Source organism: Bufo bufo, chromosome 3, assembly GCF_905171765.1.
Source record: "Bufo bufo chromosome 3, aBufBuf1.1, whole genome shotgun sequence".
Lineage (NCBI taxonomy): Eukaryota > Metazoa > Chordata > Amphibia > Anura > Bufonidae > Bufo > Bufo bufo.
Genome location: NC_053391.1, coordinates 373,270,584 through 373,284,740, shown reverse-complemented (window position 1 = coordinate 373,284,740; position 14,157 = coordinate 373,270,584). Strand labels below are relative to the sequence as shown.

The 14,157-nt window shown below is 41.3% G+C and overlaps 1 protein-coding gene across 1 annotated transcript in view; it reads right to left on the bottom strand.

Annotated features, from left to right (window-relative positions):
- VMP1 (vacuole membrane protein 1) overlaps positions 1 to 14,157 on the bottom strand; it is a 178,446-nt gene that overhangs the window by 77,072 nt on the left and 87,217 nt on the right. Inside the window, 2 exon segments of the mRNA XM_040424665.1 lie at positions 5,168 to 5,299; positions 10,763 to 10,930. Of these exon segments, the coding sequence (XP_040280599.1) occupies positions 5,168 to 5,299; positions 10,763 to 10,930 (300 nt within the window).

Genomic DNA, 14,157 nt, shown 5'->3' with positions numbered 1-14,157 from the left:
AGAAAGACCTGGTCATTCCACAGCTGGCAAATGTAATACAGGGGTATGTAAAGCACATGGAAGAAAAACAAATGAAAGGGAGAATGAAATAAACAAGAGGATACACAGACAATGCAGAACAGAATAACTCCATATGGGTAAAAAAGTAACTGACCACAAAGCAAACACAAGGTCAGCAATCCCTTCAAGTACAACAAGCTGACTCAAGGAAAACACGCTTCAAAAACTGGTTTAAAAAAAGAACAGTGCGCATGGCTGAGCTTCTGTTCTGTTCATTTTGGGGGGTTAGCGGTGTACGGAGTCCCTGTTATTGTGATAGGTGGAGGTCCCAGAGTAAGGACTCCCACCAATCTATTAGTTATCCTTTATCCTGAGAATTGGGGATAACTTTTCACCCCTTTAAGGTAGCCAATACTTTTTATTAGGGTATAGCCACACATGGCGTGGTTACATGCAAACTTAAAGGCAGATTTGCCGCAAATCTCACCCTCTGCGCTGCAAAGACGGAAATCAGAAGGATAAATTGACATGCTATGGATGTAAAAGTTAAGTATGGATTCCATGCTTCAAATTTTCTGCAGTATGGATAAAAATAAAAAAAAAATAAATAAAAAATAAAAAAAAAAATCACACAATCCCACTGCGGAAAATCTGCTACATATACCATCTTTGTGTGTGGCTCTACAATTATAGTCAGAGTTGCCAACTATCCAGAAATTTCTGGACAGTCCGTAAAAATAGGTGACTTTATTCCTGTGTCCAGGGAAGAAAATAGATGTGTCCGTGATTTTTTTTTTTATGCTGGTGGTGCTTGACACTTTTTTGGGTGGTAAATATCATTTTACAGCTCACAGTAAATGCTGGTAATGAGTTCTTATCAGTATATTGAGCTATAGACATGTATTAATTATAATCAATTCATTATTGTTTTCCAATTTGTCCGAATTTTTTTTGGCAGTCCAGGAATTTTGGATAAGTTGTCCAGAAAATAATAAAAATTCTGGTTGGCACCCATGATTATAGTCTGAGAGCACATGATAATGGAGAGAAAAATACAGTAAAAGCATGACAAGATGAGAATTCTATATTTAAAGTGTCCCTGTACTTAAAACTAAAAAATTCATATGTCATTGACATATCAAAGGTTTCGGCTGGTGGGTGTCTGAATGCTGAGACCAGGGGCGGACTGGGAACTTAAAATGGCCCTGGAAAAAATACTAAAAGTGGCCCCGTTTTGTAGTTGGGTCCAAATTGATCGAAGGAAGGCCAACAGTTCCATATTGTGGCACATTTTACCATTCCAACAGAGCCAAGTACCACAGTCCATCACAAAATACATGCCCAAAAACTTCCAGTGGCCGGCCATGAGGAGGGCTCAGGAGGCCCCCAGGGCATCGGCCCACTGGGAAATTTCCCTGTAAAGTCTATGGCCAATCCGCCCCTGGCTGAGACCCCCTTCCTCCACAGATCACTAAAATGAGGAAAAAGAAGTCCTCACACAGAGCACTGTCTCTACTCACTGCAGGAGATGGGCTCAACAGAAAGTCTATGGAGGAAGCTTATCAAGACTAGTGTTCTGATATGCCATTAAATCCACAGGAGAGATCCTTTATGGGTAATGCAGAATTTGGACCATTGCTTGAGCCTGCAAAGACACAAGCCTGGCCACCCAAATATCTGGCACACCAGATAAAATTGATAAACTGTGTTATGCCTACTGCAGGCCCTAAGGGGTCAGTACATGACTTAAAGAACACCAAACATGGAAAGAAGTCATTTATTGCTCTTCCCTAGGCATATTACAGGGCATACATTTCATGCTGGAATGCTCCTTTAGGTTCGGATCAAACACGTAGGTTTGGAGACAAAGGAGAGAAGGGTCAGTCTTTCCTTTATACTTGTCTTCTTTGGTCCACTTCTGTGCTTGGCTCAGAAAACTGTACAGTTTTGAGAATTACATAAATATTGGAAATTGGAAAAGTTGCTGCTTAAGTTTTTATAATAGCAATTTGCATATACTCTAGAATGTTATGAAGAGTGATCAGATGAATTGCATAGTCCTTCTTTGCCATGAAAATTAACTTAATCTCAAATAAACCTTTCCACTGCATTTCATTGCCGTCATTAAATGACCTGCTGAGATCATTTCAGTAATCGTCTTGTTAACTCAGGTGAGAATGTTGACGAGCACAAGGCTGGAGATCATTATGTCAGGCCGATTGGGTTAAAATGGCAGACTTGACATGTTAAAAGGAGGGTGATGCTTGAAATCATTGTTCTTCCATTGTTAACCATGGTGACCTGCAAAGAAACGCGTGCAGCCATCATTGTGTTGCATAAAAATGGCTTCACAGGCAAGGATATTGTGGCTACTAAGATTGCACCTCAATCAACAATTTATAGGATCATCAAGAACTTTAAGGAAAGAGGTTCAATTCTTGTTAAGAAGGCTTCAGGGCGTCCAAGAAAGTCCAGCAAGCGCCAGGATCGTCTCCTAAAGAGGATTCAGCTGCGGGATCGGAGTGCCACCAGTGCAGAGCTTGCTCAGGAATGGCAGCAGGCAGGTGTGAGCGCATCTGCATGCACAGTGAGGCGAAGACTTTTGGAAGATGGCCTGGTGTCAAGAAGGGCAGCAAAGAAGCCATTTCTCTCCAAAAAAAAAATCAGGGACAGATTGATCTTCTGCAGAAAGTATGGTGAATGGACTGCTGAGGACTGGGACAAAGTCATATTCTCCGATGAAGCCTCTTTCCGATTGTTTGGGGCATCTGGAAAAAGGCTTGTCTGGAGAAGAAAAGGTGAGCGCTACCATCAGTCCTGTTTCATGCCAACAGTAAAGCATCCTGAGACCATTCTTGTGTGGGGTTGCTTCTCATCCAAGGGAGTGGGCTCACTCACAATTTTGCCCAAAAACACAGCCATGAATAAAGAATGGTACCAAAACACCCTCCAACAGCAACTTCTTCCAACAATCCAACAACAGTTTGGTGAAGAACAATGCATTTTCCAGCACGATGGAGCACCATGCCATAAGGCAAAAGTGATAACTAAGTGGCTCGGGGACCAAAACGTTGACATTTTGGGTCCATGGCCTGGAAACTCCCCAGATCTTAATCCCATTGAGAACTTGTGGTCAATCCTCAAGAGGCGGGTGGACAAACAAAAACCCACTAATTCTGACAAACTCCAAGAAGTGATTATGAAAGAATGGGTTGCTATCAGTCAGGAATTGGCCCAGAAGTTGATTGAGAGCATGCCCAGTCGAATTGCAGAGGTCCTGAAAGGGCCAACACTGCAAATACTGACTCTTTGCATAAATGTCATGTAATTGTAGATAAAAGCCTTTGAAACGTATGAAGTGCGTGTAATTATATTTCACTACATCACAGAAACAACTGAAACAAAGATCTAAAAGCAGTATAGCAGCAAACTTTGTGAAAACTAATATTTGTGTCCTTCTCAAAACTTTTGGCCACGACTGTATGTGTGATCCCATGGTTTTAGAGTGATGCATCCATTACTTTGTAACACCAAAGAGCTTTACGTACAGCTTCAATTTCTTCAGAAAAGTTGTAATGCCCAGGACCTATCTTGTAATGATATCACTTCCTACAACAACCATCTACCCTGATGGGACTCATTACTGTGTTTTTGAACACAGAGTAATTTGGAATTTCCCGTATAATTTGTTTCACAACCTAATAACGTTAGACTTTCCATTTTACAATTTCTACAATATAGAACTTATAAACCATGCCTAAGTGATTACCGCAATGAAAAATATCTGAGATAGATACTACGGCCAGTCATTAATGGATGAAGCCAATTCAAGAAGCCTATAGGGGGAGCTTTATCATTTAGCATTTAGCTTGCACCAGAAAAGTGGAGTTAAAAAGTCACAAACTACGCAATTGCGACTTTTTAAACACAACTTTAGAAGAAAAAAGCCACCATTGGCAGTTTTTATACCACCCTCGCCTTTTTTCAGAAAAGGGGCATGGCCAGCAGCCACAGCAAATTTTTCTTCATCTACACCAGCTTTCTGGTGCAAATGAAGCCAGAAATGGACGGTAGCTCAGAGTTTTCGTAGATTTCTGTTTAGAAGATGGACTGCCAGAGGATGTACCTAATTTATGACGAGGCCTGCACCTCCAGCAGCGCAGGGGGTATCAAGACGGGCACAGAAAGTACTGATCTTGATAAATCTCTCTCATAGTGTCCCTAGCAAATCCAAAGCACTATTCGACCACCCATGCCCACTTACAGTATTTACACAGAACTTGTTACTCAAGTTAAAGCATTGGATAGGGCAAACTGGTGTCTGCTTATCAGGGTGTGGTAAATAACTTGCCGTATAAGCTAATAATCATATTTAAAGAGGACCTTTCACCACTCCAGACATGCCTGTTTTAATAGCTACATGTATTCCCCATGAAATAACAATTCTGGAACATCTATTCTTATGTGTTTATGTTGTGCCATTCTTTTATTATTTCTACTAGAAGCTATGAATGAATTGTTAGCAGTCTGCAGTAAGGGTACAGAGGGGAGGTAACCAGTTGGGGGGATGTACCTGCACAGACTGAAAATGGCAGCACTGATTGGAGTGGGTCTATGCAGGTACACACCCCCAACTGGTTACCACCCTTCTGTACCCTTACTGCAGACTGCTAGCAATTCATTCCATAACTTCTAGCAGAACTAATAAAGGAATAGCACAACATAGAGCCATAAGAATAGATGTTCCAGAATTGTTATTACGGTACATGGAGAATGCATGAAGCTATTAAAAAAGGCAGTCAGGAGCGGTGAAAGGTCCTCTTTAATGGTTCTTTTATTGACAATCTTTACTGGGCCAGAATACTTACCACACATGCCCTTCCACTCTATGAGCCCTCTCATCCATTTAGCAGAGGACTCATTTAGTGGTATTTTAATGAAGTTGTATTGTAAAGGAGACTTTTGTGGTTGACAGGTTTCCTTTGATCACAAGTAATGATAAAAGGGTTAGGGAGGAAGGTAGCCCACATTTTCAATCTTTTGTTCCATGTGTTTTTCCACAGCAGGGTAAGTGAGCAAACACGTGGTCATCTTTAGGAATGTTCTCCCATTCAGGCAGGAAATAATGTGAGCATTTGGGATTTAGATAAAGGATTGCTATTCCCACCTGTGCTGTCTGGGCATGTTCCAACATCTCCTCAAATTCCTCATACTCCTCATCATCAGGTTCTGCCCCTGACAGACGGGCTGCTCTGGCCATGAAGTATGGTGGCAGTTCACCGATAGCAGTGCCAGCACCCTGCAGTTAGTTTAAAAAGAAAAAAAAGACAGAATCAAAACTATGATTCAAATATTCTAAATGAAATTTAGAAACTGTGATACATTATTTATAAAATGTGGAGCTATATGCTATATATTACACCTACTAGAGAAACATAGGACATGTACTATCTGGTACCACTTCGAAGATGTCACTGGGAAGTCAGAAGCCCGCTAACAGATCTGATATTTCACACAAGTGGGCTACAGTCAATACTTACTTCCGTTAGGTCTTCAGACAGATATTCTTGCTGCACTAAATCAAACATTTCTTGAGGCTTAAGGCAAAAAAATTAAGAATGGAGGAGGGAGTCCCAGTGGAGAATTCAAAATTAGGGGTGAAAGGAGTGAGCAAGTGTTTGAGCTAAACGCAGCATGCTTATAAAAAAACCAAAAAAAAAAAACCATGTTCTCCTGACATGTCTGTTTTAGTAAACCATTTCATTCTCCATAATTTAACAATGTTGGTCTAGCTTATCATCAAACTCTGAGTTGCACCATTTATTTGGTATTCCTCCTGGAAATATATGACTAAGGCTACTTTCACACTCGCGTTTTGTCATGGACAGATCAGTTCAGATAATACGACCGTCTGCATCCATTCTGAACGGATCCGTTTATATTATCTTTAACATAGCCAAGACGGATCCATCTTGAACACCACTGAAAGTCAATGGAGGACGGATCCGTTTTCTATTGTGCCAGATTGTGTCAGAGAAAACGGATCCGTCTCCATTGACTTACATTGTGTGCCAGGACGGATCTGTTTGGCTCAGTTTCATCAGACGGACACCAAAAAGTCCACTGCAGGCAGCATTTTGGTGTCTGCCTCCAGAGCGGAATGGTGACTGAACGGAGGCAAACTGATGCATTCTGTGCGGATCCTTATCCATTCAGAATGCATTAGGGCAAAACTGATTGGTTTTGGACCTCTTGTGAGAGCCCTGAATAGATCTCACAAACGGAAGCTAAAACGCCAGTATGAAAGTAGACTAAATTGGCAACTGAGTGCTACTTCTCTTGTCAACAGAGTATGTTCCTACAGACACTGATTGGACAGTGCCAGACTGTGTATGGATACACGCTACTTACAAGTAAAACGGCAATGTCCAGCTGAAAATTCATACATTTCCAGTAGGAATAACAGAGCAACTACATAAATGCACAGCTACAAGGAAAAATGCTCCCCAAAGTTATTTTGTGGGGAATACACATTTACTAAGACAGACATGTTAGGAGAGCAGACAGGTCCTCTTTAAGGCGAACATTCGGTCCAATGTTAAAGGCTATGTACACCTTTGGTGGCATTTTTTTTATTATTATTGCATTGTACGATTGGTTAAAAATTGTAATTGCAATTGGTTAAAAATGCTACTAGCAGGATCTGTATTTTCTCACTGCTCAGTCAGACCGGGAGCTGACGGGCTCCTTATCTCTGCTCTCTGACATTATAAACACTCATTATAGCTTAGGGTACTTTCACACTTGCGGCAGAGGAATCTGGCAGGCAGTTCCGTCGCCGAAACTGCCTGCCGTATACGTCAAAACGTATGCCAACTGATGGCATTTTAAGACTGATCAGGATCCTGATCCATCTTACAAATGCATTGCAAGAATGGATCCGTCTGTCCGTTTGTCATACGGACAAACTGATCCGTTTCTATTATTTATTTATTTTTCACATTTTTTTTCATGCGCATGCACAGACCGGAAGGACGGATCCGGCACTAATACATTCCTATGTAAAAAAAAAAAAAATAAAAAAAAAAAAAATAAGTGTTCAGTTTTTTGGAGCCGGAGATAAAACCGTAGCATGCTGCGGTATTATCTTCTTTTTCTGATCAGTCAAAAAGACTGAACTGAAGACATCCTGAACGGATTGTTCTCCATTCAGAATGCATGGGGATAAAACTGATCAGTTCTTTTCAGGTATTGAGCCCCTAGGACGGAGCTCTATGCCAGAAAAGAATAACGCTAGTTCGAAAGTACCATTAGTTCCTACCGTACTGATAAGAATGTGGCTTAAATAAGTGTTTATGACCTTTCAGTAATATAGAAATAAGGGGGTTATTAGATAACAACACAAAGTGAAAGTACCAGTTACACAGCTAGAAAAACAGCTCAATAATTTTAATAAAGACCAATTGAAAAAACTTTTAACCCAAAATGAGTAAAATGCAATCATTAAAAAAAATTGTCCCCAAAGGTGTATACAGCTTTTAAACTTTCAGTTTTGGAATAAATATTTTATTAACCCTTTATGCAAAATCATGTACATCATTTGGGTTAAACGGATGTATGTAGCGGGCTCACAAGCTAAGCCAGCTTCTTATATTGCAGATGCCAGCTATATACACTGCTCAAAAAAATAAAGGGAACACTTAAACAACACAATGTAACTCCAAGTCAATCACACTTCTGTGAAATCAAACTGTCCACTTAGGAAGCAACACTGAGTGACAATCAATTTCACATGCTGTTGTGCAAATGGGATAGACAACAGGTGGAAATTATAGGCAATTAGCAAGACACCCCCAATAAAGGAGTGGTTCTGCAGGTGCTGACCACAGATCACTTCTCAGTTCCTATGCTTCCTGGCTGATGTTTTGGTCACTTTTGAATGCTGGCGGTGCTTTCACTCTAGTGGTAGCATGAGACGGAGTCTACAACCCACACAAGTGGCTCAAGTAGTGCAGCTTATCCAGGATGGCACATCAATGCGAGCTGTGGCAAGAAGGTTTGCTGTGTCTGTCAGTGTAGTGTCCAGAGCATGGAGGCGCTACCAGGAGACAGGCCAGTACATCAGGAGACGTGGAGGAGGCCAACAACCCAGCAGCAGGACAGCTACCTCCGCCTATGTGCAAGGAGGAACAGGAGGAGCACTGCCAGAGCCCTGCAAAATGACCTCCAGCAGGCCACAAATGTGCATGTGTCTGCTTAAACGGTCAGAAACAGACTCCATGAGGGTGATATGAGGGCCCGACGTCCACAGGTGGGGGTTGTGCTTACAGCCCAACACCGTGCAGGATGTTTGGCATTTTCCAGAGAACACCAATATTGGCAAATTCGCCACTGGCGCCCTGTGCTCTTCACAGATGAAAGCAGGTTCACACTCAGCACATGTGACAGACGTGACAGAGTCTTGAGACGCCGTGGAGAACGTTCTGCTGCCTGCAACATCCTCCAGCATGACCGGTTTGGCATTCGGTCAGTAATGGTGTGTGGTGGCATTTCTTTGGAGGACCGCACAGCCCTCCATGTACTCGCCAGAGGTAGCCTGACTGCCATTAGGTACCGAGATGAGATCCTCAGACCCCTTGTGAGACCATATGCTGGTGCGGTTGGCCCTGGGTTCCTCCTAATGCAAGACAATGCTAGACCTCATGTGGCTGGAGTGTGTCAGCAGTTCCTGCAAGACGAAGGCATTGATGCTATGGACTGGCCCGCCCGTTCCCCAGACCTGAATCCAATTGAGCACATCTGGGACATCATGTCTCGCTCTATCCACCAACGTCACGTTGCACCACAGACTGTCCAGGAGTTGGCAGATGCTTTAGTCCAGGTCTGGGAGGAGATCCCTCAGGAGACCGTCCGCCACCTCATCAGGAGCATGCACAGGCGTTGTAGGGAGGTCATACAGGCACGTGGAGGCCACACACACTACTGAGCCTCATTTTGACTTGTTTTAAGGACATTATATCAAAGTTGGATCAGCCTGTAGTGTGTTTTTCCACTTTAATTTTGAGGGTGACTCCAAATCCAGACCTCCATGGGTTGAAAAATTTGATTTCCATTTTTTTTTTTTTTGTGATTTTGTTGTCAGCACATTCAACTATGTAAAGAACAAAGTATTTCAGAAGAATATTTAATTAATTCTGATCTAGGATGTGTTATTTTTGTGTTCCCTTTATTTTTTTGAGCAGTGTACAATAATACAACTGACTCCCACTGGCAGGGACCAGGACCAGAGAAGACTTCGATCCCAGTCATTTAACCCCTCAAATATGGGTTTACTGTAGACAGAAGGAGGGAGCTCCCTTTATCCTCCAATTGGAGGAGTTCTCACTGTGAAATTGCAGGACTACAATCTATTGCTATGGCAGTCCAGGGCCTTTGAAGTCTCCCAGGCCTGCCACAGTAAGCTACCTATTAAGACATTAAGCCTTCCTTAACAGGAAGCCTGTCAAAATTCCATAGACTGCAATAGCATACTATTGCAGTCTATGGTAAAAGTGATCAGAAGATTGCAAATTCAAGCCCTGTAAGGGGTTCAAAATAAATTAGTAAAATGTTTTAATAAAATTAGTAAAATATTTTAATAATATAAAAAAAATATATAATTCGCGTCAGAAATGTCTGAACTATTAAAATATAAAAACATATCCATCATGTGTGGTGAATGCGTAACAGAACAAAAAGATGGTCGCATTGCCCCCCGCAAAAAATTGAATACAGTGTGATAAAAAAGCTGTATGAACCCCATAATGGAATCAATAAAAACTACACCTCACAGAGCTCTGGAGACAAAAGTATTAAAAAAAGTTATGAGTGTCTGAACATTGTTTTAGGGTACTTTCACACTAGCGTTTTTGTTTTCTGGTATTGAGTTCCGTCACAGGAGCTCAATACCGGAAAATAACTGATCAGTTTTATCCTAATGCATTCTGAATGGAGAGCATTCCGTTCAGGATGCATCAGTTCAGTCCCTTTTATTTTTTTTGGACGGAAAAAATACTGCAACATGCTGCAGTTTTCTCTCCGGCCAAAAATACTGATCACTTGCCGGAATTACATTGAAGTGTATTAGTGCCGTGTTCCGGCACGCGCAGACCTTTAAAAATGCAAAAAAAATATATATATACACCAGATCCGTTTTTCCGGATGACACTGGATAGACGGATCCGGTATTTCAATGCATTTGTCAGATGGATCCGCATCCGGATCCGTCTGACAAATGCCATCAGTTTGCGTCCGGATTGTGATTCTGCCGCAAGTGTGAAATTACCCTAAAAAAGGTTTTTATTTTTCTACAAGTAATAAAAAATAATGAAACCTGTATACGTTTGGTATTGCTGTAATTATATTCACCCACAGAATAATGTTGTCATGTCATTTTTAGCACACAGTGAGAACTGTCAAAACAAAACCCCAAAAAACCTTGGTGGAATTGTGTCTTTTTTTTTTTTCAATTTCACCTTAAAAAGACATTTTTGCTCATATTCCAATACAAACCATGGTTAATTAAATGATGCCACTGAAAAACACAACTTGTCCCAGAAAAAATAAAGGCTACATAAACGGAAATTTTAAAAAGTTATGGCTTTTGGAAATGCAGAAAGGAAAAAAGACGAAAGCACAAAACTTAAAAATGGCCTGGTTAATAACAGGGTTAATAAAAAGTACGGTCGGCTGTCAAATCTGATATAATTTTATTCATACTGACCCACATGCAGGCTTCCAGTCTGACTTTGGAGATGATCACCCATAAGGAAATGCCTCCTTCTACAGCTTCTTCATCTGGACATATAATTTCATCTGGATATGGAGGTTCAGGAAAATTAACCGAATTACATTCATAAGCAGCAAGTGTCACAGAAGCTATGTGTGGACCCTGAAATAAATAAAAATAATAATATATAACTATAATAGCACATATGTAAAATGCACAATATTAAAATACATTGTTATAGTTATGGTAGTAGGGGCAACAACTGTTTTACTTCAGCTAACCTGTAAAGTGAGGAGGAAATCTTTACATTGGATATTCTGCATATAAATACTTGAGGTGTTTGCATTTAATAGGACATATTGCTAGAAATTCAAATATAGGCAATACATGAAAAGGTTAAGCTCAGACAATACTGTCCAAAATGAATCAGGGCCCCCTATAAACACAAGTTTATCAAGGCTACACTCACATCATCACGTGTCATCAACCTGGATTAGTTCATAAAAACCTCATCCAATTATTAATTCACAATTAACATCTTCCTGCAATTTTCACGATAATGGAAAACAAGGATGAAATATTTCTGAGCACTTCCACATGTAACAGTAAATGGGAAAATACTTGCTTTATTGATGAGAAAACCTAAAAGAGGAGATTTATCTTGAGGGGAAGTTTTATAAGGGTACTTTCACACTTGCAGCAGAGGATTCCGGCAATCCGGACGCAAACTGATGGCGTTTGTCAGACGGATCCGGATGCGAATCCGCCTGACAAATGCATTGAAATACCGGATCTTTAATTTTCTTCTGCATCTTTAAAGGTCTGCGGATGCGCAGACCGAAAAGCCGGATCAGTTTTGCCGGAACACTTATTGCCGGATCTGGCACTAATACACTTCAATGTAAATTAATGCCGGCATTCCGGCAAGTGTTCAGTATTTTTGGCCGTCCAAAAAACGTAAAAAAGGGACTGAACTGATGCATCCTGAACGGATTGCTCTCCATTCAGAATGCATTAGGATAAAACTGGTCAGTTATTTTCTGGTATTGAGCTCCTGTGACGGAACTCAGTGCCGGAAAAGAAAAACGCTAGCGTGAAAGTACCCTAAGTCAGTTTTGAGGGATGTGCGTTGCCGGCATTTTAGTTAAATTTATGAACTCTCACACAATGTTTGATAAATGTGATACATCTTTAAAGGGTTGGAGGCAGTGACAGGCCGCATACAGGATAGAGGTGTAGAGGGGATGGATAGTTCAATTCACACCTCTATTCCACCATAGGTGAGGCCTTCTGGGTGTAATCACTGGGGGGATAAACCAGCTAGCCCTCAGTGTAGGAGCCCGAGGGGGAACGTGGAGAAGGAAGTCAACAGCGGCTCTGTGTGGTTCTAACGAGGAGGGCTGGGGGCCACGAGAATGTGTGAAAGCCAGGAGGCTGCTGGATCTCATGGCTGAGGGAAGCCGTAGTCCTGTGTGAACTGCGCTCTATATAGGTGAGGTAGACACGACCTCTGTATTAGCTAGAGCCTGGACGGGCAGGTGTTTATTTTTGTTTGTTGCGGGTGCTGAAGTGCCAAAATAAAGCACCATTTGGACTTGAACCCCGTTGTCAGAGGAGAAGGTTGTAATTGCAACCCCCTGTCAGAGAGCGATCCCCGACAACAAACACTTCTATCAACTTGTTTAGTAACAGCCTATATGTGAATATTTTAATGTTTTTTGTTTTTTTTGGGGGGAGGGGGGGTTTCCCCAAAAAACAGGCGGATAGAATTTCTGGATAACATTTTCCAGTCACTCCATGTATTCTACTTCCTGTCCTGGCTCTTTAACATCCTCATTTAGACTTTTAGCACAGCAAACTGCCTCATTGACTGTCTCAGTTAGAGGATGGGGGATGAGTGGGTCAATTAGAGCATGACACAGTCATAAGTACAATGCACTTCTGTGGTGATCTTTATCTAAGCCTATCAAGAGAACAATAGAGCTATCATACTGTTATCCAAATTCTACAACTACATCTTTAATTTTCAAATGCACAGTACTGCCAATATGACAAAGAAAGTCAAACTTTCGAAAAAATAAATAAAAAAAATGTTTATGAATATTGAGTTTAAAACAAAATATCCTTTTCTGATTAAGTGTCTCTTATAAAACTTCTATCTTAAGATATTACTCCACTTATGACTGAAACATGTTTTGCAACTTCTTAAGAAGTCACAATCGATAAATCTGGCTTGTGGGTCCCGAGATACATTAATTTGGCACAATAAAAAAGCACCAGAATAGGCACAATTAGAATTTTTTTTTTTTTTTTTGGCACATGCATTTTTGCTTCAGTTTTTTTCCGGCAGAGGATCCTAAAAACGGACCAAAACGATTCTGTTTGATGTTAACAGAACGGATGCATCCGGATGTGTTAGGAGGTAGTTGTGTTACATCGAAACAGAACAAATCGGATCTGGCAGTAAAATCATTGTAAGTCAATGAGTGATCGATCAGTATTTTCAGATCCAAAAAATAAATAAAAAATAGGATGATAAAGTGACTGTTCTGTGTAAAGCCTCATGCACACGACAGTATCCGTTTTGCGGTCTGCAAACCATGGATCCGCAAGATAGTGATACTGTCTGTGTGCATGCTGTAGTTTACTCACTACCTTACCTAGAACTGGCTATTCTTGTCCGCAAAAAGGACAGGAATGTGCGGAACAGCCACATGGATGCGGACAGCACACAGATGACATCCGCGTGTTGTCTGTAATTTTTGCAGTCCCATAAAAATTAATGGGTCTGTGTGCGATCCACAAAACAATGCAGATCGGATGCGGACCCAAAATACGGTTACGTGCATGAGGTGTTAGTAGCAACATTTTGATTAAAAAGAGCTTATGTGGTCAATAGAAAACTTTATCTATTGTGAACTTGTGACACTGGCTGACCTGTTACTTGTGACACTGGCTGACCTGTTACATGTGCTCCTGACAGCTGAAGACTGTGTTGGTCCCATGTTCATAAAAAATTAAGCTTTAATATATGCAAATGAGTCTCTAGGAACAACGGGAGCGCTGTTATTACACCTAGAGGCTCTGGTCTCTCTGCAAATGGTGCTCTCTTTCCACTTTGATTGACTGGGCCAGGTAGGTGTGATCACATTTATACTGCCCAGCTCTGCAACTGCCCTGCCCTCTGCACTTTGATTGACAGAGAGAGCAGAGCCTCTAGGAGTAATGACAACGCCCCCGTTGCTCCTAGAGACTCATTTGCATATATCAAAACATAATCTTTCTCAGCTATGCAGGCACATATGAACATGGGACCAGCACAGATGCCTTCAGCACATGCAACAGGTCAGCCAGTTTCATAGGTACAAATTTGCTGACAGATGGTCTTT